This window comes from Pituophis catenifer, unplaced genomic scaffold (genome assembly GCF_029215685.1).
Source record: "Pituophis catenifer annectens isolate HBS135680 unplaced genomic scaffold, rPitCat1.0.hap2 SCAF_2, whole genome shotgun sequence".
NCBI classification, from domain to species: Eukaryota; Metazoa; Chordata; class Lepidosauria; order Squamata; family Colubridae; genus Pituophis; species Pituophis catenifer.
In genome coordinates this window covers 272,588,170-272,614,846 of record NW_027256882.1, presented here as the reverse complement: position 1 = coordinate 272,614,846, position 26,677 = coordinate 272,588,170, and the positions used below count along the sequence as shown (strand labels likewise).

At 38.7% G+C, this 26,677-nt stretch overlaps 1 protein-coding gene across 1 annotated transcript in view; it reads right to left on the bottom strand.

The window, feature by feature from the left end:
- Nucleotides 1–9,328: 9,328 nt before the first annotated feature.
- The window catches only part of FGF10 (fibroblast growth factor 10), an 87,788-nt gene continuing 70,439 nt past the window's right edge, over nucleotides 9,329–26,677 (bottom strand). Inside the window, exons 2-3 of the mRNA XM_070935906.1 lie at nucleotides 13,869–13,972; nucleotides 9,329–9,547 (exon numbers count right to left, since the gene is read on the bottom strand). Coding sequence (XP_070792007.1) covers nucleotides 9,329–9,547; nucleotides 13,869–13,972 — 323 coding nt within the window. The remainder of the gene's footprint in view (nucleotides 9,548–13,868; nucleotides 13,973–26,677) is intronic.

Sequence of the window (26,677 nt, the reverse complement as noted above, 5' to 3'; positions counted from 1 at the left end):
GACACAATTACTTTCTCTCTGCTTCATTTCTCACACCCAGCTGAGCCACATTTATCTTGCTCTTTCTTACAAGCAGTACTAATATGATCATCAGTGAGCCAGTGGTGGGTTGCCCCCGGTTTGGACCGGTTTGCAAGAACTGGGAGTAAAACCGGCGGGAGGCTTCACCCACTGACCCAGACGTCATCATAGGTAATCTGCGCATGCGCAGAAGAGCGTGCATGGGCGCGATGCGAACTGGTAGTAAAGGTATGTAGAACCCACCCCTGCAGTGAGCAGCTTTATATATTATTTGATATCACCTATATAGGAAGGAAGCAAGGGCGGATGTCCAAGCAGTGTCCTATTGGACATTTTTCAAGGTTCTCTAGAACAGAAATATTTCTATTTCCAGGATGTTAAAGTATAGCACCTTTGCAGACGGAAGAGAGAGTTTCATTGTTGGGTGACAATATGTTCTTTTCATTCCTATGTTCCTCAATGCAAACTGCCATTTGGTTGAGTCACAGTGAATCTTGCTTCTAAAGGAACAAGAAACTCCTTTCTTTTGCCCTTGAGCACATTATTGGTTCTCATGTATATAGTTGCTGAATGGCTCTATAGTTTAGAATCTCACCGTTTCATGATGTAACCGCACTACTCTATTGTGGAAAGATGGGTATTTGAATAGGTCTATACATTTAATTGGGACATTTAATTTAATTTAAATTAAACATTTAATTTAATTGGGATGCAGTGGCTCAGTGGCTAACATGCTGAGCTTGTCGATCGAAAGGTCAGCAGTTCAGCGGTTCGAATCCCTAGTGCCGCGTAACAGGGTGAGCTCCCGTTACTTGTCCCAGCTTCTGTCAACCTAGCAGTTCAAAAGCATGTAAAAAATGCAAGTAGAAAACTAGAGACAACCTTTGGTGGGAAGGTAACAGAGTTCCGTGCGACTTTGGCATTTAGTCATGCCGGCCACATGACCATGGAGACGTCTTCAGACAGCACTGGCTCTTTGGCTTTGAAACAGAGATGAGCACTGCCCTCTAGAGTCAGGAATGACTAGCACATATGTGCGAGGGGAACCTTTATCTTTACCGTATACATTTAATTGTATAAATTTATAATGGAAATGCTTCCCCAAAGTACTGCATCGAGAAGAAAAATGCTATTGATCATTTCAAATCCTTTTAAAACTAGCAAATATATCTTCATCTGCAGAACTTTATAGAAGTATTTTGATATCAAGTTGTATTACTCTTCTCATCCTTCCTATTACCTATCTCCTTTCTACTTATGACTATAACCTTGTTGCTTGTATCTTTACAATTCATATTGTTTTATTTAGTTTCCTAGTATGATTTTGATTGCTTATTTAGTATCTTATGACTATCACTAAGTGTTGTATCTTATGATTTATGATGAATACGTATTTATAATGACTACAATCATGATTATCTTATATCTTTTATGTACACTGAGAGCTTATGCACTGAAGACAATTTCCTTGTGTGTCCAATCACACTTGGCCAATAATTCTCTCCTCCTCTCCACTCCTCTCCTCTCCTCTCCTCTCCTTATACAATAATGCAGTGGTGTAAATGCATATGAAAAATGTAGATTACCCCAAAGGGCTGAAAAATTACCCAATCTTTTTAAAGAAGAGGGACTGGAGAAAAAGGCAGAACAGATACATATTTTCTGCCTCCTTCATGTCATCCTATGTTCAGGTCAAAATTGAAATGGAAAGAACTACTTTAAAACTGATTCTACAATGGTAGGTATAGGACACACAGAGCTCAATCATGCAGGGACTGATTATTCTAGTTTCTAATGAAGAAATGAAGTATTGAAACTTTTGTTTTCTTTCCAAACAGAATGCTTTGGGGAGAGAAGGCTGCCTGGGTGATTTTAGCTCAGAGGTTTTCAAATGGAGTTTCAGGCCATTTTTTTTTTAAAGGGGGTGGGTGGAAATCTGCAACCTCTGATCAAAAGGCAAAGTTCTAGTGATAGAATAGATTTGAACTTTTTCCCTTGTGGTTTCTCATAAAACCCTATCAAATCCTCATTCTTGAAAATACTGCTTTAAACTGAAAGTGTGTCTGTCTTGTGATCATGATACAAAACTCTTCAGAAGAGAGCCTACATGCCCAGAATCCTAGCTGATTCACATGTGAGAGCTGAACTGTATCATATGTGACCCAATTTGACTTCTTCTAGAGCAGGGTGTCAAACTGGCGGCCCGTGGGCCAGATGTGTCCCACGCAGGCCACGGCCACTCCAGCTCCGCAAATAGAAAAAATGTCACGAAATGTCACGTGACGGCAATGCGATGTTGTGAGTTTGATGCTGTGTTCTAGAGATTCTTAACCTTGGCAACTTTGAGATGTGTGGGCTTGAAAAAGTGACTTACGACCATTTTTCACACCTATGACGGTTGCAACATCACATGATTTACATTTGGATGCTTGATCATTGGTTCATCTTTGTGACCGTTGCAGTGTCCCAGGGTCATATGATGACCTTTTGAGAAGCAAGGTAAAATGGGAAAGCCAGATTCATTTAATAACGATGTTGCTAATTTAACAATTGCAGCGATTCACTTAACAAATGTGACAAGAAAAATGGGGCAAAACTCACTCAACAAATCTCTCACTTAGCAACATAAATTTTGGGCTCAGTTGTGATTGTAAGTCGAGGGCTACCTGTATGGTGAAAAAAAGCAGCCTTATTTATGTCCATCTGCCTGGTGAAGTGTAGAAAGTAGCTATAAACGGATACCATTTGTTGGTGGTAATAACAGAGCTAGGTTTTGTGATGATTTGATTTTTTTTTTTTAAGTTACATGGAAGCAGGGGTGCTATTCAGCAGGTTCTGACAGATTCTGGAGAACCGGTAGCAGAAATTTTCAGTAGTTCGGAGAACTGGCAAATACCACCTCTGGCTGGCCCCAGAGTGGGGAGGGAATGGGGATTTTGCAGTATCCCTCCCCTGGAGTGGGGTGGGAATGGAGATTTTGCAGTATTCTTCCCCTGCCATGCCCACCAAGCCATGCCCACAGAACTGGTAGTAAAAAAATTTGAATTCCACCACTGCATGGAAGCTATCGAATTTTTCTACACAATTTCAGTTTAATTTTTAAAAGAATCATTTATCACTTCATATTTTGAGGATAATTGAACAAGGAAGAAATCAGTCTTTATTCTCAGAAGTGTAGTTATTTTTTAACTTTTATTATTTAAATATACTGTACATGTTCAACCTATTTTTTTTAAAAAAAACAACAATAACCACAAAACACACATACCGTGCACATCCTTTTTTTTTTTAGAAATTATAATCAGATTGTCTCAGATTTATGATGAGCATAGAAAGACATTTTACATCTACCCATAAACTCTCTAGCACAAGTCCCTTTAAAATGAGTTATATCAGTGCTTGGATTTGTTTCAAACAATATTTCACATTGAGAAATTCCTTGTACATGCGCTCAATATTGGGACAATATTACTCTGGAAAACTGCAGCAAAGAACTGCTATAGTGGGCACATTAACTTTGCAGGATTTTTGAAATTATTTTAAAAACGCTCAAGCATCAGTGAAATAGCTACGAACTGAGAGGTCTTCAAAAACCCAAGGCAGACTCTGAATACATTTAGTCATTCCTTGTCAGTTTTTTTCCCTCCAAATTACCTTATTTTCAACCTTTTCAATTATTTTACCTGTTCGAAAGAAGGATGACCCCTATGCTCTAAAAATCTGCTTTCATTAATGTACTGCATTTTCAGCACATGTAATTCTCATTTTAGAGGCAAATGATTTAAGAGAGAGAGAGAGGGAAAAAAATTCTTTTCCTTTCAGGAAAATACATCAATAGCTCAATTTATTAGGGACTTTGTTACATTCTGCACAGTAAAAGCAAATTTAAACCAGAAAAAAAAAATGATTCTTTTTCCTTCTCTAATAAACATCAAAGACATTTGGAAAGAAAAGTATAGACATTTTTATAAGGAGAGCAACATTGTTAACCTCCCACTTTGTATATCTTTACATCTGTTCACCTTAATTTTTATGTTTTATTAATAAATATTTTTATACCCAATCTTTTTTTCCCCACAAGAAGCTTTTCTACAAATTTTTGAAGTCCTGTAATTATGAATGTTTACACATCTTCCCTTCCCCCAAACCAATGCTTGTTTGTACCACATCGACTCTTCTGGAGAGTGGTCATCCAATCCTTCCTTTGTCAACCAAACATTTATTTTTTGTTGTGGGTGGTCCACCATGCCTTGTCAGTTGCAATTATCACTTTGAAAACAAAACAAAACAACAAAGGTAACACAAGGAAAGCTTTTTCCCCTAATAGGACAAGCCTTTCATTATGCAGCCATGATAGGGACCATCATGATCTCCAAATCGAACTCTTGGTAGTTTTACAGAGAGTAAAGTATTTTTGTTCAACTGCAAGAAAAAATATTTTAGCCCAGCCTTTCCCAGTCTGGTGCAACTCTTGTTTTCTGGGAGCTGTATTTCACTATATCAGGCAGGGAAAGGTGACTTCTGCCAAATACTGTTTTGCCCACGTGACTCGAAGCAGAAGTCAGTCGGCAACGTCTAGTGAAAGCGGGGGGGAGGGGGTGGCGAGCTGCGCAAGACAATTATTCCACCATCTCATGTTTCTTGGGGCGGCTTGCATAAGGGAACACCCAGGCAAAGCATTTTGTACTTAAGGCTAAGCAACTGCAGTCTGAACATTTTGCAAGGCCAGATCCATCCTAGGATAGGTGTCAGGCAGTGGTGGTATTCAGCCGGTTCTATCCGGTTCGGGCTAATCGGTAGTGGCGGCTGCAGGAGGCTCCGCTCATCCACCTGGATGTCATCACGCCCCGTTTTTGACGCACTGCACAGGCACAGAAAGCCCAACACATGCGCGGAGGTGATATTTGTGAACTGGTAATGAAAGTAAGTGAATACCACCCCTGGTGTCAGGTCTAAATAAGGATGATTGGCATAAGGTAATCTCCCCCTCCCCTCCCCCCACACAATAATCTCTAGGTAGATTGATTTCAATTTTGAGACTTCCCAGCCACAAACAGGCTGGTGGAGAATCCTGGGATTTGAAATCCACCTTTCCAGAATGCACGTAGATTGAGGAAAGCTGGCAAATGGGCTGCACAGAACAATTTAAATATAATCCTTCGAATAATATTGAATCATAGATAAAAGATGAGGTTGAGATGAGAATATGATATAGTACAGACACTGCCATGCACATATGCAAGGAAGTTTAGTTGGACTGTGTTTTATCTTTATTACGTTATATCTTATATTTATTACTCATCAAATTTCCTTGTTCTACAGGTAGTAGACTATTTGTAGACTTAGTGACCATTTGAAATTCTGACGCATCTAACTGGGAGTACTTATTGGATATGAAGTTCTGACAGTTGTCCCTTCACCCCGCCTGCCCCAGTCATGTGACCTCACTATGGGCATTTGCCAACCAGGCTGCATCTATGTCTGCTTGCAGTCACATCACTGCATTTTACAATGTTTTTGCAGAAATTAGCATTTACGTCCATTTTTTTGGCAAAACCACGCCCATAGCAACTGCAGCGTTCACTTAACAACCACAGATTTGCTTATGCCATCCATAAGAAAGGTAATAAAATCAGGTCGGTCACATTTGATGACCGTCACGAGTTACGTTCATGATGGGCAAGCTCCATTATGGTCCTAAGTTAAGGACTACCTGTACAAACTTTATACCAATCTATATTACACTCTGGAATAATTTCCCCACTGGTCAGTTTTAATTGATTTTTCAGGGAATTGGAGAATGGAAAAGAGTACAATAAAAATCACCAATATGATCAACACTGTACAATTATGCATTATTTCAAAAAGAACCCAATTTGTAAAGCATCTGTACCAAACTACTATTTCCAAACATTTTAAACCCATTCTTTTTGTGAGATAAAAAAAAAACTAAAGAAAAATAACCTGCAGTATCAATATACTTAGCCCCTTAAAGTATTTTGAATATTAATATTCATTAAACAACAAACTACATTTGCTCTTCACTATAGACACTGCAAAGAAGACATAAGCATTTCTTCATTTATTTAGTGGGATACACTGTGAAGAGAGTGCTACGTGCTGGTTGGATGTACAGTTTCTACTTAACTTGCTCTAACAAAATGAATCTTGTTATGGTTATATTGATCCATAGTTCTCTAATGTTAAAGAGAAAAATAAAATAAAACAAACAAATAAAACTCATATAATTTTTTTTTCAGACTGAAAGAAGTTGATATGATGTTTAAGTGAAGACTGCATTATTCAGTGTAAGCTATGAAAAAAGAACCCTCCATTAAAATTATGCTCAATATTACACTTTAGAGCAGGGGTGTGAAACTCGATTTCATTGAGGGCTGCCTCAGAGTTGTGTTTGACTTCAGGGGGCTGGCATGGATATGGCAGGGTGGGTGTGGCCAGCTCAATGTCACTCATGTCAGGGGTGGCGATGGTGGCCAAAGTGCTTTGCCAGCGAAAACAGGCTCCCGAGCTCCGTTTTCGGCTGTGACGGCCTCCTGCAACCCTCTGCCTCTGGCAGAGGCACTACAGGCTGGTCCTTCGCTGTTTCCAGGGCAGCCCTGTGGGCCAGAACTAAGCACCCTGTGGGCCGGATCCAGTCCCAGGCCTTGAGTTTGACACCCCTGCTTTAGAGCCATAGCTTATATTTGATAGACGAAGAAAGATGTTGCTTGTAGATCGGCTCTTAAGAGTTATATACACATAAGAAAAATAGTGGCTGCAATCCTCAAATAATTTATACCAGATCCATTCTCATCAATATAGTTATAGTAGACTATGCTAAAATGGCCAGGAATGGCTGTATGATCATCACAGTCCATTTCGGACCTTAAATATTCACCCCAAGATGACAAGGCATTTCTTTGGGACTCACACTGACAAGAGATCGCATTGTGGAGTCTTTTCTAGATCGTGCACCCTTAATCCACAGAAATCAAATAAGTAATCCTAGTTGGAGCTAGGATTACTCATTTGAATATATAATACACAAAAGCCTAGCCTCTAAACATTAAAGTAGGAATGATCGATTTCTCAGCCTAGGAAGCAATGTCTAATTTTTTTTCCCTAGTGGCCAAGGGATGTAGTGGGTGGGCCAAGATTGAAATGATGTCACAGAAGAATTGGAGCAAGAGTTGGACTTCTCTTTTGTTTTTGAAATCTCTTCTCCCACTTTTATTGGTGGACCATGGCTGAGAATTAATGTAGCAGGATTGTAATGGTAGTAAGTACATGCTGTTTGGTATTTTCTCCCTAAGAAGCTCCAGAAATTGTACAAAAGGAACATGGAGCATAGGAATATGTGATTCGTGGATTATCCACTCCTGTATTAAAAATTAACAGCAAGTAATGACCAAAATAAAAAGGGAACAGCCACTTGTTTTGAACAATACAATCCCAATATTCTTCTTTCAGGTGTTTTTTTTTTTACATTTTGCATGGAAAGTTTTTCAGCACCATCAATTGAGAGGCTACTTCTCAAACTTTTTAATTCAAAGCTCCCGGGAATACAGCTGACAATCAGCACACCTAAGTAAAAGTGAATGCTCACATCTGATGTTCAGCCAATTCTTTATCTTCAATTAAAGTGTTATTCTCATTTGTAAGATTTTAGTAGACCCAAGTACAGACATCTTAAACTGATATGCTCAAGAAAATTGGACAGCCTTCAACACTACATAGGAGCAGCATGGATAGCACATGATTTCAGTCATTACAGGAAAATGTACATTTTCCTGCAAAGAGATAAAAGGGGTTTAGTCTTAATCTTCGGGGGTTTATGGAATAGGCTTTTGCATTGGGTTTGATAGCGTAAATAAAATGCAATTTCCGTTCCCTTCTGCAACTCCTATGCATTATTTGAAACTATCCTGAATTGAACTGTATTTACAGTAGATTAAGAATGCAATTTTCAACACCATGTATTTCAGGGCTGTTTTCTGAAACAGACTGCAGTTAAAGGAATGGCTTTTTCTATGTATTTTTTTGGGTGTGGTGATGTAAACAAATAGCTGCTCAGATGTTATCAGCTCAATATACTTAATTCAATGTCTTTCTGAAAAGAAATTGCATTAGTATAAACAGCTTTTCTCATCCTCAGCAATGTTAAGATTTGAATTCTGGGAATTAAAGTCCACACATTTTAAAGCAGCTGAAATTAAAAAAAAAAAAACACTGGTATAACATGTGGCCATATATAGTTATGACTCATTTTTTTAAAAAAAAGAATAATTATGATTCAATTTCAATACCTTTGAGGTCAGGCATTAAATGATATTTGAATAGCCAAATAATTTCTGCCCACTTCAAAACAGCAGCAAAATTCTATAGATGATGCTTTATAGGAAGTTTTGGATCTGTGAGGGAAGCAGTAATCAAAGATGTTGATAAAATGCACACAGATCCTGTTGATGAATTTCCATTCATTTCTGATCCTATCGATTTTAAGTGCAAATCTTAAAAGACAAGGTTTAAGGGGGGGGGACACAACTGAACACAATCTACAATCCTATATTTTTCCTTTGTGTTGTTCTTCCTGTATTTATGGAAATTTGGGCAAGGTTTCAAGGTTTGACTTTGTCAATCTTGCAAAGAATATAGATAGCAGGAAAAGAACCATTATGCAAGAGGAAGCAACTAAGAAAATCCTTCAAACAATCAAAAAAAAAAAAAAAGAGAAGAAAGATATTTAACATCCTATTAAATAAATAACTTAGGGAGAAATACAAAGGCATGGCGTTAGCATACAAAGAGATGGGGAATCATACTATTTATTTTGTTAGAACAACTTTAATATGCTTATATTTCTTAATCCTATTCATCTCTTCCATATGAGACCGTTCCAAAATTTTTTTTCTTCTTTCTGCATATGACCCATGTGCTTACAGTAAATGCTTAACTGTTCATTGGATCATTAGGCTTGAATGAAGTTCTTTTGATTTGAGTTAGTATTCCATAAATAACTTTCCCCAACATCGCCCCATACATTGTCTCATATCCTTTCAGTTCTACCGGCAAGATAAAAAAATAATAATCATAATTTGCTTGCCCTGGAAAAAGCTCTGATTCCATTTGATCCAGCTTGTGTCTTGATTATAGGATATGACATGTAACTAATTAGAGGTACTTCATAATTCAACAGAGAGTAGAAAACCTTCCCCTTTTCCGTCAAACAGACGTCTGCTCTGTTTTTGCCTTTGCCTTCTGAGAGGAGTACAAGGTATTCCTGACAAAATCTTTGGTTCAGCTGCTATCAGTAGAAGAAGTCCTTCATCTGTGGGTCAACTAACATGGGAAGAAAATGAGCAGTAGTGTTTTTCCGCCTGGTTCTCTGTCCTTTCCTTGTCCCACCTTTTCCATTCAAAGCCACAAACATTTGCTTTCCATTATTTTTCCAGGAGAACGAGGCATACGTATTGTATCCATTTTCTTCTATCCTTTCCTTTAGTTTGCAATCGTTGTTAAACTCTTTCTGTATGAAAAGAAAAAAAACACAGAGAGAGATACAAACACAGACAATATCAGAAGGTGAGGAGGTGAAGACCGCTAAGTACAATAAAAAGAAAGAGATAATTCTGAGGTATGTTTAGAACTGATTTTTATACATATGCTGCAGTGGTGGGATTCAAAAAATTTTTACTACTGGTTCTGTGGGCATGGCTTGGTGGGTGTGGCTTGGTGGGCGTGGCAGGGGAAGGATACTGTAAAATCTCCATTCCCTCCCCACTCCAGGAGAAGGTTTCTGCAAAATCCCCATTTCCTCCTGATCAGCTGGGACTCGGGAGGCAGAGAATAGATGGGGGCAGGGCCAGTCAGAGGTGGTATTTACCGGTTCTCCGAACTACTCAAAAATTCCGCTACTGGTTCTCCAGAACTGGTCAGAACCTGCTGAATACCACCTCTGATATGGTGGCTGTCCTTTCTGTAGGGTTATGTCCCTCCATTCACCATTAAGGCTTAAACCACAGCGTAGATGTCAAAAGCACAGAGAGCTAGAGATGGTCATCAAAGTATCCAAGCAAACATTTATTTTATGGCCCAACATGCTTCAGACCAAAAGGTCCATTTTAAAGGTCAAATATCCTGTTTGCCAGAGTGGACATTGCCCATAAATGGTAAGTTTCTTTTGCCTCCGAAAAGGGATCTCCAGATCAGGAGTGAAATCCAGCAGGCTCTGACAGGTTCTGGAGAACCGGTAGTGGAAATTTTGAGCAGTTTGGAGAACTGGTAGCGGAAAGTTTGAGTAGTTTGGAGAACTGGCAAATGCCATCTCTGGCTAGCCCCAGGAGTGGGGAGGGAATGGGGATTGTGCAGTAGCCTTCCCCTGCCATACCCACCAAGCCATGCCCACCAAGCCACAGCCATAGAACCGGTAGTAAAAAAAATTGGATTTCACCACTGCTTCAGACCCAATTGTCAAAGCTCACAATAAACATTTCTTGGACATTTCCTCTTTTCCCTTGTTTGTATCATTCTTGCTTGATAAACAGATATGACAAATAAGCAGGGCACATGTTCAAATAAGGCAATTTGCCTAGCCACTGAGTTTCAAACATTAGTGGTACAGCATACAGTCTCATTGTGCTGTGAAAAACAGCAGCAGCAACAGCAGTAACAGCAGCAACGTGTCGAAGAAGTTCGAAGTAAAATGTGTGCAAACTCATGGCACATCTGCCTGGAATGTACAGGCAGCATTTCATAGATCTAGCTTTTCTAAGTGACATTTAGCTTGCATGTTTTGCTTGATTTAAAGCAAGATCAGGCAACCCTAGATATCTGTTAATCACAATTAACATACAGTAGATAGGTGGACTAAGACCTGAGAAAGAGGAAGGGAGGGGTAGGGGTGGGGTAGGGGGAGAGAGAGAGGGAGAGTAAGGGAGGGAGAGGGAGGGAGGGAGGGAGAGACATGCCAGGTGAATCCCAAGCTGTGGTCCTTGAATAACAAATATATGCTTTTATTTCTATAATGAAGAAACACCACTGATCTCTTTCTCTCTCTTCACATATTTTATGCTCACTTTTTAGCATGCACAATAAACATACTAAGCCCTGGAGTTTCTTAAGCCACCTTTAAAAGTAGACAAGTTAAAACTTTTCAAAAACAATGAAAAAAGCACAGATATGATTGCTCTTCTCTAATCGTTACTCAACCTGAAGCTCACTTTTATCATAGGGTTTTATATCCATTTAGACTAAGGTGACCAGATTTTAACATTGGTAAAGAGGGACATTGTGGGCGTGGCTTATTTTGTGGGCGTGGCTAGCTGGTCATGTGACTGGGTGGGCGTGGCTAGCTGGTCATGTGACCGGGTGGCCATGGCTATGTCTATAGGGTAAGGTGAACAGATTTTAACATTGGTAAGAAGGACACCATTGTGGGCGTGGCTTATTGTGTGGGCGTGGCTTGGAGGCCATGTGACTGGGTGGGCGTGGCTAGCTGGTCATGTGACCAGGTGGCCATGGCTATGTGTATAGGGACTACTCAGAGGGCTGAAAAGTCATTTCTGACAGGTCCTCACACTTTTGACTGGTCCTCACACTTATGACCATCCTCACATTTATGCCCGTGCAGCATTCTTAACAACCATGTCACTCATTTCACAACTGCTTCTCTTCAGCAAGGTGACAAGATAGGGCAAAAATGTAAAATGTGAGGACAGTCGTAAGTTCGAGGACTGGTCAAAAGTGTGAGGACCAGTCAAAAATAACTTTTTCAGCCCTCTGAGTAGTCCATATGCACAAAAGGACTAACCAGAGAGCTGAAAAAAGTCATTTCTGACAGGTCCTCGCACTTTTGACTGGTCCTCACACTTATGACCATCCTCACATTTATGCCCGTGCAGCATTCTTAACAACCATGTCACTCATTTCACAACTGCTTCTCTTCAACATGGTGACAAGATAGGGCAAAAATGTAAAATGTGAGGACAGTCGTAAGTTCGAGGACTGGTCAAAAGTGTGAGGACCAGTCAAAAATAACCTTTTCAGCCCTCTGAGTAGTCCATATGCACAAAAGGACTAACCAGAGAGCTGAAAAAAGTCATTTCTGACAGGTCCTCGCACTTTTGACTGGTCCTCACACTTATGACCATCCTCACATTTATGCCCATGCAGCATTCTTAACAACCATGTCACTCATTTCACAACTGCTTCTCTTCACCATGATGACAAGATAGGGCAAAAATGTAAAATGTGAGGACAGTCATAAGTTCGAGGACTGGTCAAAAGTGTGAGGACCAGTCAAAAATAACTTTTTCAGCCCTCTGAGTAGTCCATATGCATTAAAGGATTACAGCAATAGAGAGGGATGAAGGAATGGAAATTAGAGTAGGAGTGAGGGTAAGAGAGGGAGGAAGAGAGGAGGAGAAGGAGAAAGAAAGAGGAAGTAGGGAGGAGAAAAAGAGGGTGGGGGGAAGAGAAAGTAAGAAGGAAAGAAAAGAGAGAGGTGGTAGGTTTGAGGAGAAAGATTGCTGTACAATAAAAAAGATGAAAGGGAAGAAAGCCAACCCCAAGCAAATATAAAGATATTAAGATAAAGAATGAATTGTTAAACTTTAAAGAATAAAAGAGAACAAATATGAATAAATAGCAATAATTAGAAACACACATACAAACATACAATGTATTTTCTTTGAACAGAATATTTGGCTGGTTCACAAATTTAAACAGCGTTTAGTCATTTCAATTAAATTTACAATTTCTATATTTCCTTTTTGCCATATTTATTCCTCATCTATTTTTTTAAAAAACCAATATTACCCTTCATCCTCATCTCTAATCTTAATCAAATTCAATTTTTCCCTTCTATTCTATATTATACCCCTTCCCATTGTCATCTATTTTTATATCCATCCTCACATTGTTTAATTATGTAATTATGTAATACAGTTGTTTAATACAAATTCAACATTTTAATATAAATCAATTAGTTATAAAACTATCTTTTTTGTATATTAATCAATATGAACATGAATATTCCAATTATTTCCATGCAATCCAATTTCTTACAAATCAATTAATTATATTTACCAATAATAATAAACCAAATAATTTCTCCCATATATTCCTCTGAACCACAACTTAACCATTTCTGCTTTCAACACAATATACAATTAATAGTATCTCAATTATTACAATTCCCTAGTTAAATACAGCTTTTTTTCCTTTGTGTTTTAAAATCTTGAACTCTCCTCCTAAATTTCCCATTGTTTGCAGTTTTTCACCTACCTTTTTTGGGGAGGAAAAATAAAAATAAAAATAAATCTCTCTCTGCCTCATTTTGTCACGCTGCACCAAAGACCCTGGTTTCGTTTTCGTTTCTGAAGCTTAGCTAGGGGAAAAAAAAACTGCTTTACACTGATTGCCTGTAGGGCGGCCCTTTGAAGCCCCGGGCAAGAGTTTAAACAGTTTTTTTTTCTTCTAGCCATCAGCTGGGGCTCAAGAAAAATCGGGACTTTTTTGAAACGCCGCGGGACGCGGGACAAATTGCTCAAAAGCGGGACTGTCCCGCCAAAAGCGGGACGTCTGGTCACCTTAATTTAGACTCTACAATCATTATAGTTATGCTTTATACTTTTTCAAATAATTGGGAACCTGAAGAGGATTGCTTGACAATGGAACTATAGTAACATAATCAGTGAGGTTTGCTCCCTGTTTATATATAATAACTTGCCTTGCAAGTCCTTTAGGTACAGAAACGAATGTTTATGTATATATATAGTATGTATATGTATATACAATATATAGCACAAACAGAAGATGCTAGATACGAGAAAGTGAAATGTACTTACAGATCCATAGACTTTGCCATTCTTATTCATGGCAAGATAATAATTGCTGTTAATGGATTTAACAGCCACCACTCCAATTTCCACCGAAGTTATTTCCAATATGCCTACAATAAAAGAGCAGATAAAAAAAAATCAGACATGCACAGATCAAGATCTAAGACTTTGGAGCTAACAAAGAAAAGACTGAGGGAAACCAAGATAAACTTTTTTTTTGTACAATAGAATCAAGAACTACTCAAATCCTTTTAACTTCCAAAACAAGCAGGCAATGAGCCCCAGAAACTATTATGACATGGATTTACATGAACATTGTTTTAATTATCAACTTTCCTTTCCTTCTCTCTGCCTTTCAAACTCCTTAACTAGTGAAACAGCTCAACTCTTCTTAGTACAGATTTTCACTGAGATTTATCAAAAGAGACATCTAAACCACAATATTGAATTAAATTTATAGCATATGTCAATAGAATAGCAGATTCGTGATAGGCAGAAACAGTGGTAAGCATTTTATTCCTTATAGGATATTTAGATAAAATTAAACGTCTTGGCTGCACCTTATGTTTTTTGCAAGTATATTTTAGAATATGGCTGAGCTAAATCTGATACTTCAATTGTCTTGTCCTCTTAAATACCATAAAACACTGTTTCGTTTTCAGTAAAATATGTTCACCTCTTTTCTCTATAGAGTTTTGTCCTCTGTGGACCATGGATGTCTTTGGCTCTTTCTCTATCCCCCGACATCTCGCAAACTAGGTAAGCAATCTTATTTTTATTTTATAATAATATTAACAACAACTTAACTTCAAATCTTGGCCAGGTGACATATTTCAAATTGTTTATATACCCCCTACTTTTTCTAGCACAGTGATGGTTAACCTTTTTGGTGCCGAGTGTCCAAAGTGTACATGTGCCCGGCCCGCCATAATGCAATGTGAGCAGGCCCTCCATACATGCGACCTTGGCCCCTCTGGACCCCACTCCTGTTGGCGCATGAGGCCTTCCAGGCCCAAAACAGGGTATGTGGGGGCATGTGAACCTTCAAAATGCAATGCAAGCACCCCCCCCGTGCTTGCGCCCCGCCCCCCACGCATGCGCAACAGAGACCCGAAGATCAGCTGGCCGGTGGGAGGCATGCATGCATGCGCGGTGGAGTTGGGCTGGGGCGACGGCTGGCGTGCCAGGCGACATGGCTCCACGTGCCACTTCGGGCACTTGTGCCATAGGTTTGCCATCATGGTTCTAGCATGACAGCATATTTTAATTTGTCATATAGTTTGTATAATTTTGTTTTGTTATATTAGCCGGTCGTCGACTGCAATAAATGTTAAACTGAAAAGGCAGACTGAGTCTGCTTCCCTGTCTACTGAATGCATCATTATAAGCAGATATCCTGGAAAATGATTGTCCCAGGAGTACATAATATATTTGGTTGTTGAGGCTTATACTCACCATTTCACTGGCACCTGCCAGTCATATTTTAAAAAGTAGGTGGAGAGAGCTCAGAGAAATGGACTTTTGAATAATTTTAATGGAACGTAAATCATATTAATTATATTCAGTTAAAGGAATTACTGGTACTCTCTATTCATGCTGAAAACTACAATTCAGTGCCAACTTTTGGAGAGCTTCTTCAGGCCCCTCCCAAATTTACTGGGGGCCAAGTGTAGCAGAGTAACCTGTCCAATCTAAGCATCTATTTACAGGTACATCATTTATTTGGCTCATAAAGACTGTCTGTCAAGTGGGAGGGAAATCAGGAGATTCAGGCAGTTCAAATGAATATAATGATTTATTGCAAGCTTAAGGTCTCTGCAAGAATCCGAACTATTAACAGTCAAGGGAAATTAGTTAAGAAGGAATTCAAGGTGGGATGGACTTAGATCTCTTGTGGGCGCACAGGGACTCATGACTGATAATGTGTTTGACTCCCTCCCTCAGGCTCAGCCTGGTCATCTCCTACAGGCTGTTTGAACTGTTGTGCATAATAGCTTAATATCCCAAACTAGGGTTTTAGCAATGTAGGGTTAATCTACATTGGTGATACAAGTAAAAAAAAAAAAACCATATTGTGAGGACAGCTGAATGAATTGCTGTACAGTTGTATAAATGGAGCTGAAGCAAATAGCTGTTTAGGTGGCACAAGTAGGGCCATGGAAAATATATTAAACAAACAAACAAACAAACACACAAATAAGTCATTATTGCTCTGGCCCCCACAACATGCTTAACTGGATCACTGGAAGGTTTACTGACACTGTTAAATTTAGCTGTAAACAGATCCAGTCTTGGGTAGGCGGAAATAATTTTCCTCTTACTTTTTCTTGAAAACTGTTCCCTCAGGGGTAACTATCATTGAACTCTATTGAGACTGAAATGAAGTGATGAGCAATGTTGGTTTGGTTTTTCACCCTTTCCCTGGCCGTACAGGGGGATGAAAAACGAGTACAACATACAACCACAACTGAGTCCAACATTTCCATTACTAAGCAAGACAGTTGTTGAGTGAATTTTGCTCCATTTTATGACCTTTCTTCATACAGTTGTTAAGAGAATCACTGCAGTTGTTAAGTTACTAACACCCAGTTGTTAAGCGAATCTGACTTCCCAATTGATTTTATGTGTCATTAAAGAGGATCATGTGACATGACCCTGAGAGACTGCAACTGTCATAAATACCTGTCAGTTGCCAAGCATCTGAATTTTGATCACGTGACCAAGAGGGATGCTGCAACAGTTGTAAATGTGAAAAAAAGCCTTAAGTCACTTTTTTCAGTGCAGTTGTAACTTCAAATTATCACTCAAAAAATGATTGTAAGTTATGGACTACTTGTAGAAATGAAAGGTAGGTGAGACCACACACAAATCTTTCAGCTGTGCTACAGATTAAAATTGCTCTACCTTGGATTTTGTTTTCTTAAATATTTTTAGTTCTGGTGCAGGAACAGAAAGGAAATGGAGAAGAAAGAGGTAGATATCAGAAAGACAAGCGGTTGGAGGAAAAAATGCCAAAAATGACCATTGCCACTCACACTCTTCTCTCTCTGCATGATAGGAAATGTAGTGATGGAAGAGAATATAGAGTATGTGATGGGAACATGTCTCTTTCGCTTAGTAGCATTTGAGTAAAGTCATAATACAACAGTTATAATTGATAATTTTTAGAAAAATCCCGAGGTTCAGGATCGTCTATGTCTAATTTCAGAATATGTAAGTCAAAAGCAGTGCTTTGTCTGTTGTATAAATCTGGAAATATATTGGGGATATTATTATTGTGCAGCAGAGGTGTCAAACTCAAGGCCCATGGGCCAGATCTGGCCCTTGGGGTGCTTAGATCTGGCCCGTGGGGCCGTCCTGGAAACAGCAAAGGAGCAGCCCGTGGTGCCTCTGCCAATGAAAACGGAGCTGGAGAGGGCCGCATACGGCCCTCCCAATCTCCGTTTTCATTGGCAGAAGGTTGCAGGAGGCCATCCCAGACGAAAACGGAGATTGGGAGCCCGTTTTCGCTGGCAGAGCGCTTGGGCCACCACAGGCACCCCCGACACGAGTGATGTCAAGCTGGCCACACCCACCCTGGCCATGTCCACCCCAGCCCCCCAAGGTCAAACACAACCCTGTTGTGGCCCTCAATGAAATCGAGTTTGATACCCCTGTTGTACAGTATTAATTGTGTGCAATTCAGTCGTAGCAATTCATATAGGAATTAATTCTCATTTCACTTACTTCTTCAGTTGCATCCATTCAGGGCCCAATAATATATTACCCCAATATTGTAATACAATGAGAAGCAAAGGAAGTAAACAAAAATCAAACTGATTTTCAGTTTGATTTTTGTTTTCAGTAACATTTTGTGTAGCTTTCATAATGACAACAGATGTGGGACGCAGTTCTCTTCTTCAATAATAAATCATCCATTTTGTCAGACATAAGCAATGCAATCCACATGAATAGGGCCAGGCAAAACAATTTTCTTTTCCCTTCTGCCACAAGATTTGTGAATTCTTTACCATGCCTAGCATCTGATTAGTCTACCATATTTAATAGGCTACAATATAAGCAATAAAATGCTCATAAATAACAATCCCTTTTGCTCCAAAACTTTACTGGTCATCTAATGTGACATTGCCATTCCCAGTCAACATTATGTTCCTTGTTCTCTGCACTGTTGGAACACTGTTGGAGTTTGGGACAATTCCCCCCACCCTTTTAAAAATATAATCAGTAATGATATAGTAGTACAAGCTTCTCCTATAACAGTTTCTATACCATCTTCCAACTTGATAACGGCAACAGATGTATCTGGCTCCTTTTTTTCCTATTCCCATAGTTGCCTTTCAGATGGAAAGAACTGAAAGCTGCTCATGCACATGTGATCTTTGGCTGTTCTGTAGTAACTGATACTCAATGACAGATTGTCCCTGAATGTGACAGTCCCATAATCCACTTAAAGATGCATTGTGCATGAAATTTTCTTCTTTTAAGTCTATTTAAGCTAATGATCATTTCCACATCTGGTGATAGTGAACTCCAGGAAGTAATCATGTGCAATATTTTCTTTTGTCCAATAATTGTTGACCATTAAATTCTTGGAGAAAGGGCAAGATACGGAAGTGAGAACTAAATAAATACAATCTGCTCTGAGTTTTCTAGTTGGAATCAGTTGGAACTGTTTTTTCCAGAAAGGATCTCACGCAAAATCAACTGTAAAGCTAATGCTTTCTTCTCCTGGAAATGCCACATTTATGCCAGGGGTGGGCTTCAAAAATTTTAGCAAGGGGTTCTCTGCCCGGTTGCTGGATGGGTGTGGCCATGGTGGGCATGAGCTAGTCAGCCTCCTGAACCACGGCCGGGGGGGGGGTTGCCTCCCTGGGCTCCGGAAGCTTTCCTCGACTCTCTGGGAGGGCAAAAATGGCCTCCCCAGGCTCTGGACACCCTCTGGTAGACAAACTTCTGGTAGGCCCATTTTTCACCCTCCCCAAGCCTCCGTGTGCACCCTGCACTTACCTGCATCCAAAACAGGCCGCGTGGGGACTTCTGGGAGGGGTGGGGTGGGGTGGTCAGCTGGGGTGGGATTTGGGGGGGTTCTCTGAACTGCACAGAATCTTAGCTAGAGGTTCTCCCGAACCCCTGCGAACCCCCAGCAGCCCACCCCTGATTTATGCTGATACTTCAAGGTTCATGGATTGTAGAGTCCATCGTATGTTAAAGTTTTACAGACAGTCTGGTGCTGTTTGATTTCTGACTCATAATGATTGTAGTAACTGTCATTCCAGCTTTAAAACAAGGAGGGAAAAATAATCCTGTCCACCTTAATCTATCTTTGTTTTTAGCAAGAGGGATAAAATGGCCAGTTTGATGATTTCCACAGAGAACCTCTTGTAATCCAAGCAATACAGTTTTCTTTTCATCAAAGAGTATTTATGTCTCACTGCAGCTTGAACTGGCTCATTTTCCTTTTTGTGATCAATATTCTGCAGCTTGTCAGACAGCAATAGAGAACATAGGCAATTATTTCATAAGGACATGTTTGTTTGCTGAGCCTCTGTAGTGATGCCAGACTGAATTAATTCCTTGTTGCATTAACATTTTCATGGAATTGTATTAGTTTATGCGCCAATAGTCTAATTTTTTTTATCTTATTTTGCTTGTAAGGATTGCAACACTTTACAATAAACTGCAATTCTATTGACTAATAAGTATCAGTTTGCAGCCCTAGACATCTGTTCAATTTTTGAGCTGGATAACATGTTCAAGTATGAAGCTGGCAAGTGTAGCAGTTCAAATGGATCTAGCACCTTATTTTGTTTTGACCCAATATTTAACCAATGTAGAGCTCCTAATACAGTGTATCAGAATAAAATAATGTCTAGTTGGATCAATTCATATATTCATATTTAAGAAGTTCTGATCAAAATTTATGCTATGACCCTTTTGCTACATAGTGATAGAATGAAATTTGGATTTTTCTCCCTTGTATTTGTCTAAATCAAGCTAGATTTAATAATGAGAATTTTGATTTTAACTTGGCTGAATTCTGGATTTTGTTATGTAAAAGATGAATTGGAATTGATTTTCATATCCTCAGGTGATCTCAACCCCTAAAATCCAATTCTTGGAATCTGATTTCCATTTGTTAATCTGTAATCCTGTAAATCTGTTATTCTGCAAAGGCAGCAAAGTGAGGGGGAAAAAAAGCAACCCCCCCAAAAAACCTGGAAAAACTGGTGTTGGGTTGTAATTCAGAGGTGCAAATCATGCAAATTCCATTGCTAGACTACATCTGATTTCTAGCTGAATGGTAAGAAAGGAATAAATCAGGAAAACTTATTGACACCATGTTTTTTGAAACCATCTGCTGACAATTTTTAACAGACACAAAGCTGGTTGTCACATTAAACATGTATGTTTGTCAGTAGTGGGTTGCAAATCTCATTGCTACCGGTTCGCTCTCTGTCGCGCATGATGCTTCTGGGAATGCGCAGAAGCGCCTGGCCGGGTGGGCGAAGCCTCCTGCCACCGCCACTACCAGTTCACCCAATCTGGGGCGAACCGGTAGCAACCCGCCACTGATGTTGGTGCATAAACACACACACACACACACACAGAGATACATACATACATACATACATACATACATACATACATACATACATACGTATATATACCCATTTAATGGCATGGTATTATTTTGTAAATAAGCAGAGTGGGTAGATTGGTGAAAATCTGATGTGTTTCTTCCTATCTTGAAATATTTCTCAAAACCTAGAAAATAAATCATATAAATCGAACCAATAAATAAATAAATAAACAAATAAATAAAGCCTTGATAGTACAGTGGTCTGAGCACCCTGTTATTAACACAGCTGCCTGCAATTTACTGCTGGTTCGAATCTCTCCAAGGCTCAAGGTTGACTCAGCCTTCCATCCTTTCTAAGGTAGGTGAAATGAGGACCCAGTTTGTGGGGGCAATAAGCTGATTTTGTATAAATATACAAAAGTATGAAGGCTATTGCTTAACACATTGTAAGCTGCCCTGAGTCTCCAGAGAAGGGTGGCATATAAATCAAATTATAAATAAATAAATAAATAAATAAATAAATAAATAAATACACAGGGAATATTTAAAATGTGTTCCCTCTCTTCAAGGGTAATAGCATAATCTAATATTCTACTATCATAAACTATCATCTCGTTTAGTGCAATTATCCTTATGAATATTTCCAGATGTACAATGGAACAAACAAAGAAATTTGAAAGAATCTTGAACTTGCTTAATTCAAATGATGAGATGTCTGAAATATTTTATACTGTTTCTAGAAGGCTCTCAACCAGAATGACATGTGGGAAGACTATGAGATTAGCTACTCCTGGTTTCAAATCTCTTCACAGTTTTGAAGCAGACAAGAGCACTTCCTGCTAATCTAAAACCTTGACAGTTTTTTGTGCATAAAATGGATTTCCTCATTGTACCCTGTCCTGAACTTCTTGGGATTTATCATAGTTGTGATAAACAAGCAAAATATTCTGATGAACAGCTAAAAAGTGGAAATGGGAGCATATATTTCCCTGCTACATTATGTGTCAATTTTACAAATGTGGACCAAACATAATCTTTACTGCTTACTCATGGATTAGCTGTTTTGAGTACTTGATAGTTTGGTGTCTTCTTGTTTGACTAAGTATGTAAATCAGCAAGGAGGAAAAACTTAGTGTAAGTTTTGACAGGAACAAGCATGGTTCCATTAAGATGGTGTCTTCCCTTTATTTTGTGAAGGAATGTTTCTATGGCTCAAGACTTATAAGATTGAAATAATTACAAAAAAACCCACCTTTAATGCTTCAAAGTATTTGTTTCTGAAAGATGTTACCAGATGACTTTACTGTTAACATCAAATCCAAAAGTGCTTTTTCAAAGGGCATCTGGACTTTGTTTTTTTCCTTGAAGATGTTTCGCTTCTCATTGAGGAAGCTTCCTCAGCTCTGACCAAAAAGTGGAAGATGAAAAGATATACTGGTATATTCCTTGCAGTCATCTGCCCATTAGCATTCTTTTTGAAAAAGCACTTTTGGAACAACCATGACCTGAATGACTGAGAATTTTCATAAGACCAGGGGTCTCCAAACTTGGTAACTTAAAGACTTGTGGACTTCAACTCCCAGAATTCCTCAGCCAGCTTTGCTTAAAGTTGCCAAGGTTGGAGACCCCTGTCATAGACTGCTAACAGAAAGAAAGAAAAAAAAAAAAGCAAGAAAACAGCCTTGGTATTTCTCACTAATAGTACATGCACAATTTAAGCTTGTACTATCTTGAAATACACATTTGCAGTCCACATATTAATTGATTTAAGGCAAATACACTATTTTTTCTAAACTTTTTTTAACATTAAAAATGGCAACAATTATGGCTAATCCTACTTGCTCACATCCTCTATAAAAGCAGGTTTCTCAGTATTGGAACCATTTCCAACTTATGATAGTTAGAAATGTTTTAAATATCAATATGAGGTATGTCCTGTAGACAACGCAGGTGCTTACTGTATAGATCTATCACTCTGAACCATACTTTCCAGAACAACCAAATATGCTAGATAAAATCAACTGTTCCTTTGTAGTTAAAGCAAATTCTTTTTATGCAAAATGGCAAGACAACTGAAGAATAGTTGCCACATATATTCTCTGTGATTTTATACATTGTTTCCACACTTCTTTATATTCTTATTAAACGAGGTGAGAGAAACCAAACATACTTACAGAAAATCACAAGCTATGGTGAAGTCTGGTTAGCTCTTATTAAGACAAAATAGTCTTAATAAGTTAGATAGTACTTACGACTACCGTGTTTCCCCGAAAATAAGACCCTGTCTTATATTTTTTTGAACCCTGAAATAAGTACTTAGCCTTATTACCATGCACTCAAAAGCCCGGGATTGGGCTTATTATCAGGGGATGTCTTATTTTGGGGGAAACAAAGTAACTAGTAATAGTTAGTTAGTACTAGTTCTTAAGATCAGTCACTTAGCACACTTGATTGTAACACTATTCATTATCCTCTAGTCTCTAAATTTATCTTTAAAAAGAAAATTAAACACTTGGAATGGACACAAGATTATTGAGTTTTGTGCATTTCACTAAATGTGCCAGGAATCTCATTGACTGACAGATAAGGTAAAGGTAAAGATTCCCCTTGGACATATGTGCTAGACATTCCCGACTATAGGGGGTGGTGCTCATCTCCATTTCAAAGCCGAAGAGCCAGCACTGTCCGAAGACATCTCTGTGGTCATGTGGCTGGCATGACTAAATGCCAAAGGTGCACAGAATGCAGTTACCTTCCCACCAAAGGTGGTCCCTATTTTTCTACTTGCATTTTTGATGTGCTTTCGAACTGCTAGGTTGGTAGAAGCCGGGGCAAGTAACGGGAGCTCACCCCATTATGCAGCCCTAGGGATTTGAACCACTGAACTGCCGACCTTTTGATCAACAAGCTCAGCATCTTAGCCACTGAGCCACCACATCCCACCTGACAGATAGAAATGCTCAAATATCATATTAAATGAATATGAATAAACTTGGGGAAGGGGAAAGAATGCTTTGCTTTGATGACAGAATTATTTGCTTAGAAAATATTCACAGATTGTTGACTTCTGATGAGCATCTGTATGAGAGCTAGCTGTAGGCTCCAGATTTCCAAAAGTGCCCATGGAAAGACTAGACTAGAATACTCTGTATGCATGTTCTCAGCCTCTGTGACCCAACAAATGTTCAACTTCATATAATATTGGCTGTCTCTACATAATATGCACTAACTAAATCTGTATAATATTCCTAACTGACCATTAATTTAAGCATAAGCATCAAATAATCTACCTTTGAAGTGGAATAAATATATTTCAACATGTCTAAAGTATACATAGTGTAGCAGATTGTGCTTTTGTGCACTGAAATTTGAAACTTCTGCTTCCTTATGGAACCCAGCCATAACACGTATGGATTTCCAAACAATTTCTCCCAATCTGATACTCAGGGGATGGGCTCAGTATCTGTAGTTTTTGTTTGTTGAAATCTCTTGATCGTCTTCCTTGGCTTCCCCTATTTGGAATGTGTGAATCTGTGTAAATCTGATTCTTTTTACTTTTTGGCTTGAAGGACAAATTTTTTGCTTCAGAAGGAATATGTCCAGATTTTGACATATGTTTTCTGGTTTGTTTAGGGACAAAGAATTAAAAAAAAACACACAAAAAACTCTTACCTTTGAAAATAAATGAGATGGCCAGCCCCTTGAGATTTTTTGTAATAAAAATAACAATATAGTGTTTTCTAAGCACGTATACTAACTGAGTTATATGCTACAATCTGTACTTTTTAAACTTTTGTGATAGAGTTCACATTTCACAATATTGTACAAAAGTTGTATTAAAATGAAGACAAATTTCCATGTATAGAAGAGATAGAATTTATGTGAGTTGCACCTGAGCTCCCTTGGCTGGGCTGCTAGGCTGGGGGAACAAGCTTTGGTAGACCAATCTGCTTTACCCTACAGCAGGGCTGTCAAATTCGTGGTCCGCGGGCCAGATGTGTCACATGCTGGCTACACGCACGCCTGGTGAAGGGGAAAAAAAGTCATGATACATCATGTGATGATGCTGTGATGATGCAAGTTTGATACCCCTGCCCTACAGTCATGTGTACTTGGATTAAAAAAGGAGTGAAAGCAGCATGGAGGAGGGGAGAATTTTTTGTTATAAATGGGAACTCAATGAAGGCCTGATTCTGCTTTAAGAAAACAGAATATGACCTCATCTGGAGCCTAGTGGGGCAAGGTAAGAGTTTCTATCAACAGGAACACGACAGAGCCACAAGCTCTGCAGAGCTTCATATTTTTCTTAACTTCAAACACGGATGACAGGGTGGCAATTCTCAGTTCTGGAATTGATTCTAGAGGGATATCTGGAAATGGTGCCATTCTAACCTGTTTACCCATTTGAGATTGCAAGGATGCTTCTCATTCTCTTGGAGAGTTAAATTGAAGCTTGCAGGTGACACCCTTCTGAAAACATTGTAATTTCTCATCTATCTCATTTATTGACTAAGGTGGAAATTCAGATCTGTTAGGTGTTAACCCTTTTAATTTTCAATAGGGGTCAAGGGACCTGGTGGTGCAACTGGCTAATAGCCTGTTATTAACATTCAGCTGCCTGCAATTACTGCAAGTTCGAATCTCCCCAGGCTCAAGGTTGACTCAGCCTTCCATCCTTTCTAAGGTAGGTAAATTGAGGACCCAGTTTGTGGCAGCAATAAGCTGACTTTGTATAAATATACAAAAGTATGAAGGCTATTGCTTAATGCATTGTAAGCCGCCCTGAGTCTCCGGAGAAGGGCGGCATATAAATCAATTTTTTTTAAAAAAAATAGCTTTGCATCTTTTAAAATAAACGGTTAAGTTTTCAGAATGAGGCATGAGAAACAGAAGGCATAATCAAACTTAACTGGAGAATATATTTTCTTTTTTGTAGTAAAATAACCAAGCAGGGTCTATTAAGGCTTAAAACGAAATGAGCGTTGTGCAAGTTCTTCACAGTTGCTCTCATGGGTGGGCTTCTTTGAATACATGAGTGAATATTTTGTAAGGGATTTGGTCCAGTAACATTACTGGACCAAACATTCATCCCAACTGGAATGATTGTTGTAGAAAGATATCTGAATGTTATCTTCAGTTGGAACAGTGTTACAGGTTGAGAAGAACGTATTTTTGAATCAATTTTTCATTCTTTTTTGGTTTTTTTGGGGGGGGTCTGGTTTGCTTTGTTTTCCTTTAATTGGTAAGGAAAATATTATTGTGGTATATAACCAATGAAATCTGCTTTTGTTAAAAATAACAGTGTATGCCAGTGTCATCACATGAATAATTATATTCAACTCATGAATATTAGGACACGTCTGTACTGCAAACACAAATCACTTTGAAGCCTGTTTCAAACTGATTGATGTTTCCTTATAAAATATCTGGAAATTACAGTTTGCTTATGATGCTGTGAATTGTCTGTTAAAGTCCTCTAACTCCCACACAGAACTAGTTTCTCTGGTTTAGTCACCCTTTTTTAGATTATTTTTTTGCCACCAGTCCAGTCAACAATATGAGAAAGTGCCACCTAGTGAACAACGCTGTATATGCTCAAACCAGTAATGTCTTAATGTGCTTTTCTTTCAATGCTTCTGAGTCAAGGGGCAACTTCAATTGGATTAGAAAGCAAGATACAGCAATGTGTCTTCTGTGCCCTATTAAGTTGTCCAATGTCTACTATCTTTTGTTTAGTATTTATTTGTAAAACAATGTAGCACTGCCCTTGGGAAGAGGGAAGAGAGCAAGGGACCATTAAGGAAAGAAGAAATAGCAGTTCAAGTCTTGAAGAAGTAGAACGCATGAGAAAGAAACTAAAAATAATCCTATCTTGATTTTGCTTGGTATAAAATATGGCAGATTGAAACTTGGACAATTTTCAAGATTCCATTATTTCATGAGAAAGAAACTCAAAATAATCCTATCTTGATTTTGCTTGGTATAAAATATGGCAGATTGAAACTTGGACAATTTTCAAGATTCCATTATTCTACCCTACAACAATAAAGAACATTCCTGGAATTCTATTTCTTGATATTACCTAACGCAAAGGGCCCATAGGAGTAAAACACAGACCAGAAGAGAAAAACTTCTGTCTAAAACGTTAGTCAGCTACTTCCAGTCAGAAACAATAATAGAGTGTTAGACAAACTAATAACTTGATTGGGGCTACTTGTGTTTCAGCTGCAACTTC